At 46.6% G+C, this 22,530-nt stretch overlaps 1 protein-coding gene across 1 annotated transcript in view; it reads right to left on the reverse strand.

Annotated features, from left to right (window-relative positions):
- Positions 1–14,615, reverse strand: part of SEPTIN9 (septin 9) — a 262,067-nt gene extending 247,452 nt beyond the window's left edge. The window contains exon 1 of the mRNA XM_048817769.2: positions 14,422–14,615. Within this exon, the coding sequence (XP_048673726.1) occupies positions 14,422–14,443 (22 nt within the window). The 5' untranslated portion in view covers positions 14,444–14,615. The remainder of the gene's footprint in view (positions 1–14,421) is intronic.
- Positions 14,616–22,530: the final 7,915 nt, after the last annotated feature.

Consider the following 22,530-nt stretch of genomic DNA (forward strand, 5'->3'; position numbering starts at 1 on the left):
CCCTCCTATAATTTCATAAAACTGACTCATTTCCAAGCAAGTTTAAAGTGTTTCAATACCCTCCTTCATCATTAGCCACGTCATCAGAGGGCTGGAACAGAGAGGGTTTAGATTGTAAGCCTTTTTTGAGACGGGAGCTGTCTCTTACTGTGAATTTGTACGGCAACGAACTCAATGGGGCCCTAATCGGTGCATCACCACACTCATGTAGATAATAAATAATATCATAATAGACAGGAGGAAAGCTCTGACTTCTCCCAGCACTGGGGAATTTCAGGGATTGTCCATGTAACAGTCCAGGACATTTTTTCCCCTGAAGAAGGGTATCATGTCTTTAAGGAGGCTACCCTCTGCTCCTCCCCCTAGTGGGAGGAGCCAAGCCTCGGGGACTCTGCAAATGAGCAAGCAACAAGTCAATATCGGGGAAGGCTGTTGGATGCATGTGGATTGACCCTTCAGCCTTGTAAAGTGAATGAGGCACCATCAGGAGATGGGACCAAACAAAGGCAGGAACTGCATGTATGTGACATTGAAAGGCCATGAGAAAGGCCCAATGTACGTGGGTCACGCTTGTGGGAGGGAGTCTACAGGCAAATTCTGTCCCTAGTTACCTCCATGCATCCCCAGTGAGTGTAGTAGGGTAGCATGGGCAGAATTAGGGGCTTGTATAATTTCTGGGCCGCTTTAAGGCAGGATCGATGGTATATGAGTAGATGGAGTTCAGGTCCTTGGGCAATGTAAACACAGTGGATTTTATTATCAGGAGAAAGACTCCCAGATTAGGAGCTGTATGAAGCAATTGGCACCACCGGCAAAGCAGTATGCGTGGCACTGCCAACCCCCATTGTTCAGAAACCAGGAGTCAGGCTCCAAAACGATCAGGAGACTGGCTTAAAATCATGAGATTTTTACAGTCTAATACATCTGGGGTCTCTGGCAAGGGGTGGCTCAGCACCTCCTGTGTGTCGCGCATGGCGAACGGCTGCCCTTGGGTGATTGGAAAGTGTCCGTTTCTGCAGACAGAAATTTACAATGCCCAGCGCAGAGCCCTGAAACGATTCCCAGCCGGTTCCAGGGCCAGGTTTCACCTGCTCAGGAGCTGGCTTGCCGTGGGGCTGGGTGATCCCCAAAGGCTTGATCCAGAGGCCCCTGCAATCGCTAGGAGTCATTCCACTGACTTCAAAGAGCCCTCAACCAGCTCAGCAGCTGCTTTTCTCCCCACATTCCTCCAGGAGGAGGTGAGAGCAGGGGGGTGCCTTGCTCCGTTTGTTTATGAGCTATGCTAGGCGTTCTGGCCTCACTGACTGGCTCCAGGGCTCAGCCTGCAAAGCCTAGCTCTGGGAGGAACGATTTGTGGTGTCATTTATGTGAGTTTTAATTAAAACAACCCGATAGAGAAACTTCTGTATGTAATACAAACAATGAAAGGCAAAAAATCACGCTATGAACCCCGTGCCTAGTTGCTCCTCCCCTGGCAGTTTAGCTAGTCAGGGCAGGCATTGGGCATGTTGCCAGGAAGATGATTATGCCACCATTGTTTCCTCAGGCTGGGAGGACTTGGGATGAAATCCTGGCTCCATTGAGGTTCATGGGAGCTTTGCCATTGAATTCAGAGGGGTCAGGATTTCAAACTTGATGGCCAGCAGGGACCTTAGACTCCCAGGAATGCCCCATGCATGGATGGGAGGCCAGACTGTCAGCTTCCCCTCCCGCAACCCTTATCGGTTTTCAAACTCCATGGCATTGTTTATGGGTGCTCAGCATTGGCCTAACTCTGCAACAGGAAGCACGGCTTGTGTATTTCTAAAGTCCCATGCCCAAAAATTACACCAGTGTCTGCAGCACCTGTTTGCAACCCTACAATAACAAACTAGGGCTCAAAGATATGCATTTAGAGTGTAAACTCTTTGGGGGCAAGGGCAGCCTTTTTTCCCCTGTGTTTGTTCAGTGCCTAGCACAATGGGGGCCTGGTCCAGGAGTGCAACAGCAACACAAATAATGGAAATTAACAGGTTTCAGAGGAACAGCCGTGTTAGTCTGTATTCGCAAAAAGAAAAGGAGTACTTGTGGCACCTTAGAGACTAACCAATTTATTTGAGCATGAGCTTTCGTGAGCTACAGCTCACTTCATCAGATGTATACCGTGGAAACTGCAGCAGACTTTATATACACACAGAGTGTATGTGTGTATATAAAGTCTGCTGCAGTTTCCACGGTATACATCTGATGAAGTGAGCTGTAGCTCACGAAAGCTCATGCTCAAATAAATTGGTTAGTCTCTAAGGTGCCACAAGTACTCCTTTTCTTAATGGAAATTAACAACTTGATATGAACATGGCTCAACACAACCCTGCAGTGAAAAGCCACGGTGGGAAACCCCAGCAACGCACAAGCAACCCTACAATAATAAACGAGTGCTCATGAAAAGCCATGTTAATTGTGAGAGGTCTCCACGTGGGTAGATGTCCCGGTGGCAGATCCTTTTTCAGGATCAGAATCTAACTGAGGCAAAGAATAACTCCAATCAGATCTGTTTTCTTAGTTGCTCAGATACCACAGTGATAAATATAGTGAAGATACTAGATAGACAAAGAGATAATGCAGACCGATTAGATTAAATAGCTCAGAAAAGGGATTCTGCTGAGAATGCCTTAGCACAGAATATCCAGGGTACGCAATTATCTGGGTCAGGTTGACTGAGCATCCAATGGTGCAACTGGTTAAGGTCACCGTTCCTGAGAAATAATGGGGTAACCTTTAATGTGTTTGAATGCACGTCACAGTGGCAGGCAGAGCTGTTCCTGGCAGAAATGATGGGTGGAAACAATGCCACCAGTTTGTTAATCTGCCCTGGCAGCGATGTAGTTTGCACTGAATTCTGTTTTCATACACTCGCTTATTGCAGCTAAAGACTGAGATCTGACCACGCATGGTCATTAAAGATTTTCCAGGCTTTATACAGGCAAACTGTCTGCTGGGTCAATGGGTAAAGGAGAGAAGAACTGAGCTCTCAAGAGCCCCATGACACTTGCCCTGGGGGGAGGAACATTAATTTCAGAGGCCTGGCCAAATTCCATTCTGCGCCTCTAAAATCCCCATCTAATCTCAATTGGAAACAATCTCTCTCGCTTGCAGCCTCGGCGGCTGTGTGGTGTTGCTGTGCACCGGTAAACAGTTAGCACCATCCCTCTGGGGAGCTGGCTCTTTTGAAGATGTGACCCTTAATTAGGTGCATAAATAGTAGTTGAGCTGCCCCTGGCTGTGGGTGCTGACCACGTGAAATCCGGCCCTAGGTGCCTCTGGAAAATCTGACCCTTGGAGTCAAAGCTTGCTATGCCATGCCACTGGAGAAATACAGTTCAGCTGATCATTATCAATGCTGCTCTGCTCAGCAAGGCCTCAGCTGACAAGGAGCAAAGCAAATGATCTTAGTGTCCAATCTTTATTCTCCTACTGGGTCTAATACTTACCGCATGGTACAGCCAGAAACACTGGATCTAGTAGGAGCCTGATTCGTAGAGGCACCAAACACCTGCGGTCCCACTGGTCTGAATCACAGCTCAGCATCTCAGAATGATCAGACCCTAGTTCTATTAGGGTAGTGACCAGAGGCCCAAGTCAGGATTGGGGCCCCATTGTGTTGGGCACAGTACCAACCCACAGGAAAACACAGTCCCTTCCCCAATCATTTCCTGTCGAACTAAACTGCACAACTTCTATTTGCCTTTGGTATTATCACCTACTCAGAAGGAAACTGAGGCATGGGGGGTTGCTCAAGGCAAGGCTACAGAAAAAGTTCTTGGAATGTATTGGAGACAATTTTTTTATTTCAGAAGGTGGAGAAAGCTACTGGTGGGAGGCTGTTCTAGATTTGATTTTGACAAATTGGGAGGAACTGGTGGAGAATTTGAAAGTGGAAGGCAACTTGGGTGAAAGTGATCATGAAACGGTAGAGTTCATGATTCTAAGGCTGGGGTGGGCAAACTTTTTGGCCCGAGGGCCACATCTGCGTAGGGAAATTGTATGCAGGGCTGGGGCAGCGGGCTGGGGTGCGGGAGGCAGGGTGGGGTGTGGGAGGGGGTGTGATGCATAGGAAGGGGCTCAGGGCAAGGGATTGGGGCAGAGGAGAGGTGCAGGGTGTATGAGGGGGCTCAGGGAAGGGGGTTGGGGTGCAGGAGGGGTGCGGGGTGTGACGGGGCTTGGGGCAGGAGGGGTGCAAGGTGCAGGCAGGGGGCTTAGGGCAGGGAATTGGGGGGCGGAGTGCAGGAGCGGTGTGGGCTCCAGCCTGGCGCCGCTTACCTAAAGCGGCTCTGGGGTGGCAGCAGCCAGGGCCTGCCTGCCTGCCCTGACCCCACGCCCCGCTGCTCTGGGAAGCATCCGGCACCACGTCCCTGTGTGGCCCCTGGGGGAGGGAAGGGCATAGGGCTCTGAATGTTGCCCTTGCCACACCTCCAGATACCTCACCCGAAGCTCCCATTAGCCTCGGTTCCCCGTTCCCGGCCAATGGGAGCTGCGGGGGGCGGTGCCTGGAGGCAAGGGCAACACACGGAGCCCTCCAGCTCCCCCTCCCCCGGGGCCGCAGGGATGTGGTGCCAGCTGCTTCTGAGAGTGGCATGGGGCCCGTGGCACCACTGGGGGCAGTCCCATGGGCCAGATCCAAAGCCCTGAGGGGCCGGATCCAGCCCACAGGCTGTAGTTTGCTCACCCCTGTTCTAAGGAATGGTAGGGGGAGAACAGCACAATAAAGACAGTGGCTTTCATGACAGCAGAGTTTAGCAAACTCAGGCAGCTGGTAGGTAAAATCCCATGGGAAGCAAGTCTAAGGGGAAAAACAATTGAAGACAGCTGGCAGTTTTTCAAAGAGACATTATTAAGGGCACAAGTGCAAACTATCCCACTGTGTAGGAAAGATAGGAAGTATAGCAAGAGACCCCCCCTGGCTTAACCAGGAGCTCTTCAATGATCTAAAACTCAAAAAAGAGTCCTACAAAAAGTGGAAACTCAGTCAAATTACAAAGAATGAATATAAACAAATACTACAAGTATGTAGGGACAAAATTAGAAAAGCCAAGGCAAAAAACAACATCAAACTAGCTAGGGACATAAAAGGAGACAAGAAAACATTCTGCAAATACATTAGAAGCACGAAGAAGACCAAGGACAGAGTAGGCCTGTTACTCAATGAGGGGGGGAAGACAATAACAGAAAATGTGGAAATGGCAGAGGTGCTTAATGACTTCTTTGTTTCGGTTTTCACCAAGAAGGTTGGTGGCGATTGGACGTCTAACATAGTGAATATCAGTGAAAATGAGGTAGGATGAGAGTCTAAAATAAGGAAAGAACAAGTCAAAAATTACTTAGACAAGTTAGATGTCTTCAAATCACCAGGGCCTGATGAAATGCATCCTAGAATACTCAAGAAGCTGACTGAGGAGATATCTGAGCCATTAGCAATTATCTTTGAAAAGTCATGGAGGAGATGGGAAACATTCCAGAAGACTGAAAAAGGGCAAATACAGTGCCCATCTATAAAAAGGGAAATAAGGACAACCCCGGAAATTACAGAATTACAGCCCAGAAGGAATTACAGACCAGTAATTCCATACCAGGAAAGATAATGGAGCAAATAATTAAGCAATAAATTTGAAAACACCTAGAAGATAATAAGGTGATAAATAACAGTCACATGGATTTGTCAAGAACAAATCATGTCAAACCAACCTGATAGCTTTCTTTGACAGGGTAACAAGCCTTGTGGATGGGGGAAAGCGGTAGATGTGGTATATCTTGGCTTTAATAAGGCTTTTGATACTATCTTGTATGACCTTCTCATAAACAAACTAGGGAAATACAACCTAGGTGGAGCTACTATAAGGTGGGTGCATAACTGGTTGGAAAATCATTCCCAGGGAGTAGTTATCAGTGGTTCACAGTCATGCTGGAAGGGCATAAGGAGTGGGGTCCCGCAGGGATCGATTCATCAATGATTTAGATAATGGCATAGAGAGTAATTTATAAAGTCTGGTTTCAGAGTAACAGCCGTGTTAGTCTGTATTCACAAAAAGAAAAGGAGTACTTGTGGCACCTTAGAGACTAACCAATTTATTTGAGCACGAGCTTTCGTGAGCTACAGCTCACTTCATCGGATGCATACCGTGGAGTCTGCTGCAGTTTCCACGGTATGCATCCGATGAAGTGAGCTGTAGCTCACGAAAGCTCATGCTCAAATAAATTGGTTAGTCTCGAAGGTGCCACAAGTACTCCTTTTCTTTTTATAAAGTCTGCAGACAGTACCAAGCTGGGAGGGGTTGCAAGTGCTTTGGAGGATAGGATTAAAGTTCAAAATGATCTGGACAAACTGGAGACATGGTCTGAAGTAAATAGGATCAAATTCAGTAAGGACAAATGCAAAGTACTCCACTTAGGAAGGAACAATCAGTTGCACACGTACAAAATGGGAAATGACTGTCTAGGAAGGAGAACTGCGGAAAGAGATCTGGGGGTCATAGTGGATCACAAGCTAAATATGAGTCACTGGTGTAACGCTGTTCCAAAAAAAGCAAACATCATTCTGGGATGTATTAGCAGGAGTATTGTAAGCAAGACATGTGAAGTAATTCTTCCTCTTTACTATGCGCTGATTAGGCCTCAACTGGAGTATTGTGTCCAGTTCTGGGCACCACATTTCAGGAAAGATGGGAACAAATTGGAGAAAGTCCAGAGAAGAGCAACAAAAATGATTAAAGGTCTAGAAAACATGACCTATGGGGGAAGATTGAAAAAATTGGGTTTGTTTAGTCTGGAGAAGAGAAGACTGAGAGGGGACATGATAACAGTTTTCAAGTACATAAAAGGTTGTTACAAGGAGGAGGGAGAAAAATTGTTCTTCTTAACCTCTGAGGATAGGACAAGAAGCAATGGACTTAAATTGCAGCAAGGGAGGTTTAGGTGGGACATTAGGAAAAACTTCCTAACTGAGTGGTTAAGCACTGGAATAAATTGCCTAGGGACGTTGTGGAATCTCCATCATTGGGGATTTTTAAGAGCAGGTTGGACAAACACCTGTCAGGGATGATCTAGATTATACTTAGTCCTGCCTTGACTGCAGGGGACTGGACTAGATGGCCTCTCATGGTCCCTTCCAGTTATATGATTCTGTGAAAGTCAAGATTATGCTGGAGCATGCTGGAGCTCCTGACTCCCCATCCAGAGCTCAGAACACAGCTCTCTTTCAATAACCTCTACATTTATTATAAGTACATTGATCATGAATGAACTATACAGGTATTTCTTCTGCATGCACCCTGTTAACAAGTCCATGGTTTATACAAGCGGCAAAGAGTCCTGTGGCACCTTATAGACTAACAGACATATTGGAGCATAAGCTTTCATGGGTGAATACCCACTTCATCGGATGCATGTAGTGGAAATTTCCAGAGACAGGTATAAATATGCTTCTATTTATAGCTGCCTCTGGAAATTTCCGCTACATGTATCTGACGAAGTGGGTATTCACCCACGAAAGCTTATGCTCCAATACGTCTGTTAGTCTATAAGGTATCACAGGACTCTTTGCCGCTTATACAGATCCAGACTAACACGGCTACACCTCTGATAGTTTATACAGTGGCAGTACAAGCAGGAAACCCCTTGATCACCCACAGATGTTCTTCAGAAGGATTGAGAGCTACAGTATACAACCCAAGGGTCTGATCACATCCATGTGGGCAGACCCCTGTTGTGTGGAGCCCAACCAAGGCCTAGGCCTCTCCCTGTTAGCAGCAGCAGTGTCTTAGATGGAACCGTTCTGAGGTTCCTGTTCCGTTCAGGATGAGGAGTGTAATTGGCCACAGAGGGAAAGTTTTGGAAGATTTGTAAATCCCAGATTTTGTGCAAGTTTCCCCCCAATCCTGCTCAACCGGTGGGTCACATCCAATTCCATGGGGGTAATTCAGGAGGTAATTAGGGCACTCGTTTTTCAAATATTCTCAGCATCATACACATTCCTTAAGCAATTCTTGCCAAGCTTGGAGGTCACCTGAAGGTCATTCCACGTCAAGCCTCAGCCTCACCTCTCAGCATGAGCCTTGCTTGTCTATTGCCTTGTTGGCAATGCACATGGATCTGAGTAATGGAAAAGGGAGCACTATATCCTTAAAGAAACAGTATCCCCTAGAGAGGATCCCAGCACAACTGAAACATCTCAGGACAACTCTCTTCTCCCCACAGATCTGAAAAAACAAGTGTGAGGAGTTACAGTTGGTGTCATAGTGGGGGCTTCTTGTTCTTAAACCTGCCTTGTAAGATTCCTCCTGATGGCTGCAAAGGCCTTTATAGCCCCTCTCCCCTCCAGCCACCTCAGTATATTCAGGCCCAGCTCATTGCAGGGCTGAGCTGTGTATGCCTGCAGCTAAAGCACAAAGGTCTGAATGTCTGTTTATGGGTAAGAGATAAAGTATCTAAGGCAGGATCTCTAGCCCAACCACACCTACATGGCAAGTGTTCAAAAGCCACAGCAGATGTATATGATTTCCCTACACTGCCTCAGAAAATGTAAATCCTGCTTGGGCTGTGAATATCCCCAAGATTAAGATTCAGCAAAAGCATTACCGCGTGCCCAGCAGACACAGGGCCTGAGCCAAAGCCCAGTGAAATCAATGGGAGTCAAAGGGAGTGGGGCAAAGTCTGGTACCTCGGGAGACTGAATTTAAGCCCCATGGCCCCTCTCTATCCTCACAAATCATGTGAAACGTGCTTGTTGCTTCCTAATGTCGTAGCTTTGGGGCGTTCATTAGCTGGTCTCTCACAGCCGTACTCTTGCTTCTGGCCGAGAAGGCGTGTAGTTCAAATCCCACAACACAGTGCTGGGGGTTGCAGTGCTGGCAGAAAGGGGTCATCTTTTCAGCCGAGCCGTTTTGGCATGTTCCCTTCCATCTCTCATTAGTACTGACTTTCCCTGTCAAACAAGTCCTGATAGTCTGCACAATCAGTGAGCGGCAGTAACCTTTCTTTGTAAAGCCAGCGGGATTCCCTGTGACCATCCCAAAAGAAAACCATACATCTACCAAGATTTGTAATGCTATCCAATTTATAAGCTTAAGCAGGCTTGGGTCTGGAGGGGAGACCACCAAAGAAACCTAAGGATGGTAGTGATTCAGTATGTGACCCTCTTCCTTCCGCATCAGCAAAGAGACAAGCCCCCCAAAGGACATTATGGGGAGCTGTACTCACTTTGAATTCTAATCCTGTCCTCCAAAGCGCTAGCCTTTTGGCTGAGTTACACACAAGGTCTGATTATGTACAGTCAAGATCAAGTCCACTGTGCCTTTTCATAGAAATGTAGGACTGGAAGGGACCTCGAGAGCTCCTCTGATCCAGTCTCCTGCACTGAGGCAGGACTAAGCATTATCCTAGACCATCCTTGACAGGTGTTTGTCTAAACCTCTTCTTAACAACCTCCAGTCACAGAGAGGTTCTTGACCCTCTCTAGGTAATTTGTTCCAATGCTTAGCTACCCCCACAGTTAGGAAGTTTTTCCTAATGTCTAATCTAAATCTCTCTTGCTGCAGTTTAAGCCCATTACTTCTTGTCCTGTCCTGAGTGGATAAGGAGAACAATTTATCACCCTCCTCTTTATAACAGCCTTTTACGTATTTGAAGACTGTTATCATGTCCCTCCTCAGTCTTCTCTTCTCCAGACTAAACAAATCCAGTTTTTTTCCCCAATCTTTCTTCGTAGGTTGTGTTTTCTAGACCTTTAATCATTTATGTTGCTCTCCTCTGGACTTTCTCCAATTTGTCCACGTCCTTCCTGAAATGTGATGCCCAGAACTGGACATAATACTCCAGTTGAGGCTTTATCCATGCTGAGTACATTTGAAGAATTACTTCTTATATCTTGAGTACAACACTCCTGCCAATACATCCCAGAACGATGTTTGCTTTTTTTGCAATAGTGTTACACTGTTGGCTCATATTTAGTTTGTGATCAATTATAACCTCCAGATCCTTTTCTGCAGTACTCCCTCCTAGGCAGTCATTTCCCATTTTGTATGTGTGCAACTGATTGTTCCTTCCAAAGTGTAGTAATTTGTATTTGTCCTTATTGAATTTCATCCTATTTATTTCAGATCATTTCTCCAGTTTGTCCAGATCATTTTGAATTCTAATCCTGTCTTCTAAAATGCTTGCAACCCTTCTCAGACTGGCATCTTCTGCAAATTTTATACGTGTACCCTCTATGCCATTATCCCAATCATTTATGAAAATACTGAATAGAACCGGACCCAGGACAGATCCCTGTGGGACTTGACTTAATATGCCCTTCCAGCTTTTCTATGAACCCATTGACAGCTATTCTTGAGTATGGTTTTGCAACCAGTTGTGCACCCACCTTTATAGCAGGTTAATCTAGACTATATTGCCCTAGTTTGTTTATGAGAAGGTCATGTGAGAAAGCATCAAAAGCCTTACTAAAATCAAGCTTTAACACATCTACTGCTTCCCCCATCCACAAGGCTTGTTACCCTGTCAAAGAAGGATATTAGGTTGGTTTGACATGATTTGTTCTTGACAATTCCATGTTGTCTGTTACTTAGCACCTTCTCTTCTAAGTGCTTATAAACTGACTGTTTGATTATTTGCTCCATTATCTTTCCAGGTACTGAAGTGAAGATGACTGGCCTGTAATTCCCTGGGTTGTTATTATTCCCCATTTTATCGATAGGTATTATACTTGCCCTTTTCCAGTCCTCTGGGATCTCTCCTGTCCTCCACGAGTTCTCAAAGATAATCGCTAATGGCTCCGAAATTGCTTCAGCCAGTTCCGTAAGTATATTAGGATGTATTTCATCAGGCCCTGCTGACATGAAGACATCTAACTTGTCTAAATCATTCTTAACTTGTTCCATTTTAGCTTCAGATCCTACCCCATGTACACTGATGTTCACTGTGTTAGTCGTCTGATCACTGCTAACCTTTTTGATGAAAATGGAGCCAAAAAAGTCATTTAACACTTCAGCCATTGCTGTGTTTTCTGCATTGTCTTTCCCTCTGCATTGAGTAAAGGGTCTACTCTGTCCTTGGACTTCCTCTTGTTTCTAATGTATTTGTAAAATGTTTTCTTGTTATCCTTTGTGTCCCTAATCTCATCTTGTGCCATGGCCTTTCTAATTTTGTCCCTACATGCTTGTGTTGTTGTTTTTTATATTCATCCTTCACAACTTGACCTAGTTTCCACTTTTCATGTGATTCTTTTTTGAGCTTCAGGGTATTGAAGATATCTTTATTAAGCCAGGATGGTGTCTGGCATTGGGATAGTCTGTTCTTGTGCCCTTAATACTATCTCTTTAAAAAACTGTCAACTCTCCTGAACCCTTTTTTCCCTTAGACTTGCTTCCTGTGGGATCTTACCTACCAATTTTCTGAGTTTGCTAAAGTCTGCCTTCTTGAAGTCCTTCGCCTTTTTTCTGCTGTTTTCCCTCCTACCATTCCTTAGAATCATGAATTCTATCATTTCATGGTCACTTTCGCCCAGACTGCCTTTCACCTTCAAATTCTCAACCAGTTCCTCCCTGTCTGTCAGAATCAAATCTAGAACAACCTCTCCCCTAGTCGCTTTCTCCACCTTCTGTAATAAAAAGTTGTCTCCAAAGCATTGTGAGAATGTAAGTGGGGGTTTCAACCCTAGTGTCCTGGCCAAATTCCAACCCACGCAATTACCTTCTGCCTCCCTAACCTTCCTCTTGTTGTACCTTCCTCTATATTGAACAATATAAACTTCCCTTCCTTTTTTAAACAACTGCCATGTTCCAGCCCAGAAGTGGCTGCATCTTTGCGATGAGCAAAGTGTTTCTAAAATCCCTTTTGGATGAAAGGTACTAAACAAATGTCAAAGCCGAACCCTACTGTAGTTATCTGGAATTGTGCTCACTGGGGCAGTCTGATGAGCTACACATCTCACTAATGCCAGAAGATTTGCAGTCTCTCAGGTTTACCCCACCACACATCAGTACAAAGCAAACATGACAGTCCAGGACACTCAGCTTCAATAGCAAGCAGCCACAATTTCAGCTCATTGGACACTGACAAGGCTCCTTAAGGTATGGGATTAAAATATGTAATGCTCATATTCAGCCCTGCTGTGCAAAGTAGAACATATGTGTTGTCTAGTATTTGGGAGGCGTCAGGAGGCATCAGAAAGGGGTTGCAACCCATCAGATGTTTTTCTATCTATGCCTTTCTAACAGGCCCATCTCTGTGGTGCCTGTGTGCCATGTTTTGCCATTGTTAGCTGCCCATCTCACATAAAATCTATTGGGCCAGATCTTCCATAGAGATAAATCAGCATGGTTGCAATGGAGATGCACCAGCTAACACCAGCTGAGGACCTGGCCCATTATTTTTAGGAGCAAGGAGGTATTACGAATCCCTTCTCCCATCCTGGTGTCTGCACCTTCTTTTTGCCCTGATCCTACCCTTGAAATAACCCTCCACTTTCTATGCTCCACACATTCCCCCATGAAACACACTTCTTTTGCCCTGCTTTCTCACACTCAGGAAGAGTGGTCGCTGCGACTGCCCTCATGCCATGTCTTGCTGTACTGTAGCAGTCATATCTAGCTTGTCAAACTGCCCAAGGCAGTGGCCCATCTAAATGACATGCTTTGTAAGGCATGGTGCTATATTAATAATAATACTTTCACCAGCTATGGGTCCCAACATGTAAAGTCAGAATAAAACCACCAGAACAGTCTGCTGATTGACACCAATAAGATATATATTTTAGGGGGTGGGAGCTCGAGACTGAACACACACCAATAGAAACGTTCTGAACGGACAGAAGCATTGGAGTAATCCGAGGCATTTCCATTGGGGAGCTCTGAAGACAAAGCACTGAATCCAGCTTGCTCCTGTGGTTTATGAGGTCATCCAAGCCCCCAGAAGGGATTCGAGTTGGCTGTTATGTGGCTTCAATAAGTCACAGTATTTTGGCCACTCCAAAAAGCAACGAAATACCAGCGAAGAAGCTCACCCACGCAATGGTCCAACAAGGAATGTGACTTCGGCTCCTTGGAAGAGACCGGCATGTAGAAAACAGCCCACATTCTGCAGGCAGTCACATCCAGCCTGCCCCACTGAAGTCACTAAGGTAGCAAGGGTGTAAGTGAGCAGAATTTGGCTTAAGGAATTTAAAGGCACAGGCTGCTGGCTGCAGCAGGAATGGAACTCAGCTGTCAAGGGGAAGATATGCCTAAGTGCTAGCAGGGACCCTAACTGCAGCATGTCAGCTGGGTAACTGATTGGTCTTTCACAGGGGATTTGCCCTCACCGTCACCCACTGATCACTTATTCCAACGATTTGTTAGTTTGACCTTACAGGAAGTGTCGGGAATCCATGCTAACTTTAGCCACTCCCCTCACATTGTACCAGTGGCAGCTCTTTGTGAGCAGTGGCTTGGCAACTCTTTCAGAAGCTGCCAACGCCAGGCTTCCACAGGGCTCGCAGGGCTCTGCTCTAATGGGAAGGCTGAAGATGAGAGGGGAGGAGCTGTAATATCGGACTGCTCCTCGGCTGGTGACTCAGCTTCCAGGAGGCAGAAGATGACCTTGGCAGGACTGTAACCAGCTGCAGCCCCACCGCTGCCATTCACCTACAATGGCTGTCCCCGCAGGAGCGAGTGCGAAAGAGCCTGCATTGACTTGGAGTAGAGCTGGGGAGTGGAGCAGGGTGGGATAGCGGGCACTGACTCAGACCCACACCACCCTCCTGTGGCTCTGGTTCATTCACTTTAGATAAGCTATTACCAGCAGGACAGTGGGGTGGGAGGAGGTATTGTTTCATATTCTCTGTGTATATATAAAGTCTGCTGCAGTTTCCACGGTATGCATCTGATGAAGTGAGCTGTAGCTCACGAAAGCTCATGCTCAAATAAATTGGTTAGTCTCTAAGGTGCCACAAGTACTCCTTTTCTTTTTGCGAATACAGACTAACACGGCTGTTACTCTGAAGCACACATACTATTAGCGTCCCTTACAACAGGAAATGCAGCCGGTAACTTAGGCACCACTTTGCTTTTTAGAGTCCCTCTTTTGTTCCAAGCTGACCGTCTTTGCCGTTCCTTGTGGCATGTGCTGTCACAGTGACGTGTGGGTCACAGGAACTGCATTCACAGACATTTCCAGAGGGCTGGCACAACCTGCCTCCCTGGGTTTGCTCTGGGTTTCTTAAGCCTTTTCCATTGATCAAAGACTTTCATTTATAGGCAACAAAACAGCGTCTCTCCTCCGACAGAGAGAAGTAGAGCAAGAGGGGCTTGTATGTGCCATACTGTTATTTTTAAGTGTTGGGTTCGTACACACACACAGCTGACTGATGCAAGAACACCCGGCAGCCACCAAACCAGGGCCCGCTTTGCTCACCTGAGTGTACTGACTTCTTCATGCTGCCACCGTCGCGGACGTTACATAGGAACAAAATTCCGTGCCGGGATGGCTTTCCAAGTTGCTCCTGCGACTAATCCCCAGGGTGATGTGTGACTGGCTTAGTCCTGTTGTTCCCGCAGGCAGGGATCAGCCAGGGGAAGTGCACTCCTCCTGCACACTGGCTCCACACAACCCGGAGCTCCAGCGGAGGGGCAGCCCAGCACACTCCCAGCAATTAGAACACACCTTTCCTAATCTGATGTTCAGTTCTGGGCCGTTCCAACTGCGCTGACATTGGCAGGGGAAGGAGGAGAGCTCAGCCTCCCTGGTGGGTTAACCTTTTCCCCTCCAAACACAAATGCACTCTGCAGAATATTTCTGCCAGCTCCCGGGCCTGGAACCTCCCGCAGATTGAACCTGTGCAGCCAGGAACAAAATCTACCTGAGTTTCTTCCTTTAAGCCCCGAGCCACCCCACCGCCGTTGACTCAGCCCCTCCCCGTCTGTGTGGGGCAGGATCACCCCAGTTCTAGGGAGAAGCAGTTTCTAGTTCAACGTGCATTGCTGGCCTGTCAGCCTGATTAGTGTAAACATCTCCTCTTCGTTCTCCAAACCCGCATGGAGAGGCAAGGCTGCCAGGCAAGTGCAGCATTTGCTTAGCCTCCCACCGTGGGGTTGTGTGTGTGCGTGCGTGCGTGTGTGTCACAGTGTGTGTGTGTGTGCGTGCGTGCGTGTGTAACCGAACCATTCATCACACCGAAGAGAAGCAGCCCAACAGCCAGCCACATACCAGACAACCAGCTTCACAAAGCGGAGGGAGATTCTCCCCCCTCACACACAGGTCCACTCATCGCCCTTCAGAGCATCTGGGGAGAGGGAAGGCTCGAGTCTGACACATGGTCTGGGTGTCTCAGGAGCCCAGAGACGAGACACATGCTTCCGATTACTGGCCATGTGAAGTGCATGCTGGGTAATTAGTAGTCAGGCAAACATGCTGAAGGCATTATTAGCACAGAAAGAGGAGAACATTAAGAAGAAAAGGCCAAAGAACTGGATTCTGCCCCATGGAATTGGACTCTTTATGGAGTTAGGTCAATGGAAAATTCCCATTGACACCGAGACTCACTCAGCAGGAGGAAAGGTGGCAGAACCTCCCCCCAAAGCCTTGTCTACATGAGAAAGTTGCACTGGTTTAACAAGAGGTGCAATTTTGAAACTGATTTGGTTAAACTGGTGCAAGCCCCTGTATGGATGTTCTTATTTCAGCTCAGAGTGACGTATTTCCATTTGGCTTAAGCCTATTAGGATCTGGTTTAAACTAAAAGAATATGAGCCAGATTTAAACTGAATTAAGCATGTCTACACGGTGGTTTTCACAGGTTTAATTGAAGTGGTTTAAACACTAATTTAAGTTAAACTGGCACAACTTTCTCATGTAGACAAGGCCTGAAATAAAAATGATGCTGTGGGAGGACTGACTGGCTCCTAGCTACAGTTTTTCACCTCTAGGCCACCAGTTTGAATCCAGCTCCAACCATTAGTTATTACCAGCTGATGGCTGTTTGGTGCCCTGTGTGAAATGAGTTTCTTGGGTCTCAGTCCAGGTTCCCCATGGGCAAGTGTCCACACCACACAACCCACCATCATAGCCGGCTCCAATTCCCATCTCAGGAGAGCAGTTGAGGACTGAATGGGCCATGGAACCTTAGCTGCCCTCTAACCCTCAGAAGTACTTGCATGTGTTGTGAAGGAAGCTGCTGAACCAGCAACTTTCACCAGCACTGGATTTGCACGAAGTAGTAAAATATTGACATTGTGGTTTGCAAAAGGCCCCCTCACCATGTTGTTGGCTGTGTGGCCACTGCCCTTAAAAGCCCCCTCCCCCACCCCTTCCTGGGACTGCGTAAGCACGTGTCTCATTACTGAGAGCCCAGGGCCATCCCTGTTGTATTCAGCAATCCAGAGGACAGGTGACTCACCTTCTTGCTTTTACTCCCACTGTAATATCCTGCAAGGAAGTCTGTTGCTTTGCAAGCTTGCCTGGCACAGGGTGGGTGTGCTCTGATCCTGGCATTACATGAGGACACGGAGAGACCAGTAGCCCATCCCATCATTAAACAGCAATACCTAGCTCTTCTACAGAACAAATCTCAAAGCGCTTTACAAGTCATTAGCTCCATTTTACAGGTGAGAAACCGAGGCACAGAGAGGTGCAGTGACTTGCCCAACGTCATACAATGGGCCAAGGCCAATGATGAAGCCAGGAAGACAATCCACAGCTTGCTTGGTTGAATGCTAATCAAATATCCTACCGTCTGGGGTACCCCCCTTGTCTCTGCACCTCTGGTTATATTCACAGACATGGCTGATTCAAATACTATCATACTCACATAGAAACGTTTTGCAGAAGGTTCAGGGACAATTTACAGCTCCTCTCACATATTTGCATGTGTGTATGTGTGTACAATTGTGTGTGGGGGGGACATGCAATTAGGTGTGCACAATTGTGTGTGTGTGTGCAATTGTGCATGCACGGTCATGTGATTGTGTGTGTGCACATTCGTGTGATTGTGTGTGTGCTCAGTCATGTGTGCATATGATTATGTGCATCTGTGTGTTTGACTATGTATGTGTGTGCATGTGTGCAGAGCAGCTGCTCGACTGCACAAACACAAACAGCAAACTGTGGGGCAAGGTCTCTAGTGCAGGGCCAAATAAACGTGAAGAACTAGAAAATGGCTGGAGGGATTTTTTTATGAAACATCCATCAGACAAAAAATCCTTTTCTTGAACTGCCTGGGCCTCCAAATTATCCAGAGAGTCAGTAGTTTTGCTTGGAACGGCAGGTTAATGTTTAATCCAATACAGAGCCCTCAAGCTGCAAATAGGTAAGTCATTTATAGCTCTTTTCTGTTCCCTAAGATAAGTGAGGGAATTTATTGCTCTTGAAAGGGGCGGGATTCAGAGTCCTGGCTTGCTCCAGACACAGTGCAGGCCCGACACTGTCTGGGTGAGCGTCCCACACATGCAGCTCTGCCAAAACACCTCAGGCCTGAAGGGCAGCGCCTCTGATGTCCCAGTCCTGGGCCCCCATCAGCTCTGCCAAAGCACTTTGCTCCTAGCCTGGAGCACCCCTGTTACTGCAGTTGTGGGCCCCCAGGCAGCCCTGCTAATGCACCTCACTCCTGACCTGCAATGCTCCTGGCATTGCCAATCTTAGTCCATCCTCCCCATTCCCAGCGCTGCCAATCCACCTCAGGTCTCATCAGTAGGAACCCCGTCCCCCGGCTATTCCAGTGCAGACTGTAACCAAAATTCAAAACCTTGACATTCTTCATGACATGGAATGCTTCTTTTCCAGCCAGCCAGCCAGCCTTGTGAGCCTTTAGTGCTGGTATCGCGTTTGAAGATGCTGCACGCTATCCAATCATTGTGGCTATTATTAGGAACAGGAAAGGGTTAACCGAGGCTACCATGAGCAAGGAACGGCAGCAGGAGCTGCATTTAGGGAATAGGATGAGGCTCAGCAGGGCTCAGGGGAAGAGATTTTGTGGAGCAGGGCCCTGTTCCATCAGGCTGGCTGTTCTGCCACCAGTCAGGGAGGGAGGTGGGAGTGAGTAGAAGCCAGCGGAATGAGGGGCAAGCAGGAGAAAGACACAATAGGGCCAAGGGAAGGGGTGCATGGGTTGAACAAGCCAGCAGCAGGCCAGGCCTCATCAACTTCTTTGGGGAAAAATATTCCTGACAAATGTAAAGGTGGAAACTAGAGTGATGGGGCCATAAATCGGCCGCATCCCCCTCTCCAGCGCTCTGTTTGTTTTACGTCTGATCCTGCCAGCTTCGTACAGTTGCACAGTCGCTCTGCCGTGGCTGCATGGCTGGAGGGAGCCTGTAAAGTTTTCCATCCAGCACACTCTTCCCTGTTTGGCCGAGCAGCAGGGGAAAGGGCAGCTGCCAACCCAAACAGTAGGTGAGCTGTGCCATCCACCCACTGGCTGGAGAGAGAGAGACACCCAGGGAAAAGAAAGTCAAGCAAAGCCTTTGAACTGGGAGTGAAGGGAGTGGGACCATACGGAGATGGGAGCTTGTGGCTTTGGCAGAAACTGGCTCCAGCGTGAGCTCGCTGGGAGGGACGGAGGAACAGCCTCAGTGCTGACGGATGTGCAGCGGAGTGCTGACTCCTCCTGTGCACTTCGTACGTCCAGCAGCCGGGAGGCACTGAGTCAGCAGAAGGGGCCAGCCAGGCAAATCACTGGCTGGAATAGGATCCCGGCTGGTTTTCTGGCTGCAAAGAAACGGTCTTTCAGGGTAGTTTGCTCCCTGCTGGAGGCATGATGTTTCCACGTCAAGGGGAAGTTGCTTGCGACTGAGGCCAAGCCCAGAGAATGGCCAGCACTGGGAACATCTGGTACCTGCACTCCCAAGAATCAGAGCCTCTACCCTCCTCATCCTACAGCTAACACTCAGAGCACCAGCTATCCCTTTCTGTTGCAGAGAGACCCCCTCTGCCGATAGCACAGTCTCCCTGCCTAAGCCAGTACCAGCACCAAACACCCCACTAGCCCTGGCTGCTTTCCTGGCTTCTCAGAATCCTAGTAATAACACTGGGAGCTTGACAGCTTCAGAGCCCTGCCTAAACGGTAGTGAATTAACTCTGCAGTGAACTAAGGCTAGCATTGTCCCCATTTCACAGAAGGGCAAACTGAAGCACAGAAGCTAACCCGGGGTCCTAGCAAGAGTCATTTTCAGAGCTAGAATTAGGAGCACCGACGTTCATTTTCGCCCACCCAGCTAACTTTCTAGTTGCTGTCACATTTCGCCTGGTTCTCCCTCTGAGCCCTTGGAGGTGGATAACTGAGACACCTGGCTTCAGAGCGTTACCAAAAGGCCATTCCAATTGAAGAATTTCTGAGAACATTCCTGTAACAGCTAGTCTGTGGCATGTGCAATTTACACGATGAAGAGGTCTAGAGGGTTGATTGGCACTCGCCTGGCACGGCCTCCATAACTCATGCATCACTCCAGCAGTTGGGAGTGAGACAGCCAGAGTCATGCCAAGAACACTGTTATGCTGCAGCATACTAGCTATGTGTGTATATTTTTATATAAATTATATACTCACACCCACAGCTGGCTTGCTATGGCAGACATGGCAGGGAGGGGAGGGGTAAAAGTTTAATTGGCCAGAGTTTGGGATGGCTACAATATTCCTGTCTGGGGAAGCCAAGTGAGTCAAAGAAATGAGGCTGTCAAAGATGCATGCTAATGATGGTATAATGCCTTGTGGTCTAGCGCACCAGAGGCCTGGGTTCAATTTCCTGCTCTGCCACACACTCCCTGTGTGATGTTGAGCAAGTCACTTAGCCTCTCTGTGCCTCAGTTCCCCACCTGTACAATGTGGATAACAGCCCTGCCGTGTCCCACAGGAGTATTGTGAGGTGTTGAGATAGACATTAGTCTTTGTGTATGTTATATGTAACTCTACACATAAGAATGGCCATTCTGGGCCAGGTCAGTGGTCCATCCAGTCCAGTATCCTGTCCTCTTGCAATGGTCAGTGGCAGACATGTTAGAGGGAATGAACAGAACAGGGCAATTACAGAGTGATCTATCCTCTATCGTACAGTCCTAGCTTCTGGCACTCAGAGGCTTAGGGACACCCACAGCATGTGGTTGCAGCCTGGCCATCTTGGCTAATAGCCATTGATGGACTCATCCTCCATGAACTTATCTAATGTATTATTGAACCCATTTGTACTCTTGGCCTTCACAACATCCCCTGGCAACGAGTTCCACAGGTTGACTGTGCGCTGGGTAAAGAAGTCCTTTCTTACGTTTGTTTTAAAACTTGCTGCCTATTAATTGTATTGGGTGGCCCTTGGTTCTTGTGTTCTCTGAAAGGGGTAAGTAACACTTCCTTATTCACGTTCTCCACACCATTCAGAATCTTCTAGACCTCTATCATATCCCCCGTTAGTTGTCTCTTTTCTAAGCGAAACAGTCCCAGTCTTTTTAATCTCTCCTCATATGGAAGCTGTTGCATATCTTTGCAGAGATAGTGCAACCAGAACTGAACACAGTATTCAATGTGTGGATGGACCATGGCTTTATATAGTGGCATTATGATATTTTCTGTCTTATTATCTATCCCTCTCCTAATAGTTCTTAACATTGTTTGCTTTTCTGACTGTTGCTGAACACTGAGCAGACGTTTTCAGAGAACTATCCACAATGACTCCAAAATCTTTCTTCAGTGGTAACAGCTGATTTAGACCCCATCATTTTGTATGTATAGCTGGGATTATGTTTTCCAATGTGCATTACTTTGCACTTATCTGCATTGAATTTCATCTGCCATTGTCTTGTCCAGCCACACAGTTTTGTGAGATCCTTTTGTAACTCTTTGCAGTCTGCTTTGGATTTAACTAGCTTGAGTAATTTTGTATCATCTGCAAACTTTGTCACCTTACTGTTTGCCCCTTATTCCAGATCATTTATGAATATGTTGAACACCACTGGTCCCAGTACAGATCCTTGAGGGACCCTGTTATTTACCTCTCTCCATTGTGAAAACTGACCATTTATTCTTACCCTTTGTTTCCTATCTTTTAACCAGTTAGTGACCCATAAGAAACCTTCCCTTTTATTCCATGACTGCCTACTTTGCTTAAGAGCCTTTAGTGAGGGAAGAGGTGTTGTCAAAGGCATTCTGAAAGTCCAAGTCACTATATCCACTTGCCCACTTGTCGACACCCTTCAAGAATGATAATAGATTGATGAGGCATGATTTTCCTTTATAAAAGCTGTGTTGACTCTTCCCCAACATACCATGTTCATCTATCTGTCTGATAATTCTGTTCTTTACTATAGTTTCAACCAATTTGCCTGGTATTGAAGTTAGGCTTACCGTCCTGTAATTGCCAGGATCTGCTCTGGAGCTTTTTATAAAAATTGGTGTTACATTAGTCATCTGGTACAGAGGCTGATATAAACAATCAGTGACATACTACAGTTAGTAGTTCTGCAATTTCATATTTGAGTTCCATTAGAACTCTTGGGTGAATACCGTCTGGTTCTGGTGACTTATTACTGTTTAATATATCACTTTGTTCTAAAACTTCCTTTACTGACACCTCAATCTGGGGCATTTCCTCAGATCTGTCACCTTCAGTGAAGACCAATGCAAAGAATTCATTTAGTTCTCCTCAACGGTCTTGTCTTCCTTGAATGCTCCTTTAGCACCTTAATTGTCCAGTACCCCACTGACTGTTTGGCAGGCTTCCTAATTGCTAATTGCTGTTAGTTTTTGTGTTTTTTTGCTAGATGGTTTTCAAATTCTTTTCTGGACGCCCTAATTATGCTTTTAACGTGAGTTGCCAGAGTTTATGTTCCTTTCTATATTCCTCAGTAGGATTTGACTTCCAATTTTTAAAGGATGTCTTTTTTGTCTCTAACCACCTCTTTTACTCTGTTGTTTAGCCATGATGGCATTTTGGTGTCTTCATACTGTTATTTTTTATTTGGGGTATACATTTAGTTTGAGCCTCTGTTACGGTTTTTTTTTTTTTAAATTTCCATGCAGCTTACAGGCATTTCACTCTTATGACTGTTCCTTTTATTTCCATTTAAATAGCCTCCTCATTTTTCTGTTGTTCCCTTTTTGGAAGTTAAATACTACATCAGTGGGTTACTTTGGTATTTTCCCTCCTACAAGGATGTTAAATTTAATTACATTATGGTCACTGTTACCGAGCAGTTCAGTTATATTCACCTCTGGGACTAGATCCCTGTGTACCATATAGGACTAAATCAAGAATTGCCTCTCATCTTGTGGGTTCCAGGTCTAGCAGCTCCAAGAAGCAATCATTTATGGTGCTCAGAAATTTTATCTAGACTGCATCCCAACCTGTGGTGACATGTTCCCAGTCACTATGGGGATAGTTGAAATCCCCCCTTATTATTGAGATTTCTGTTTTTGTAGTCTTTCTAATCTCCCTGAGCATTTCCCAATCACCGTCACCATCCTGGTCAGGTGGTCAGTAATATATTCCGACTGCTATACTCTTATTATTCAAGTATGACATTTCTATCCATAGAGATTCTCTGG

This window comes from Caretta caretta, chromosome 14 (genome assembly GCF_965140235.1).
Source record: "Caretta caretta isolate rCarCar2 chromosome 14, rCarCar1.hap1, whole genome shotgun sequence".
Taxonomy (NCBI): Eukaryota; Metazoa; Chordata; order Testudines; family Cheloniidae; genus Caretta; species Caretta caretta.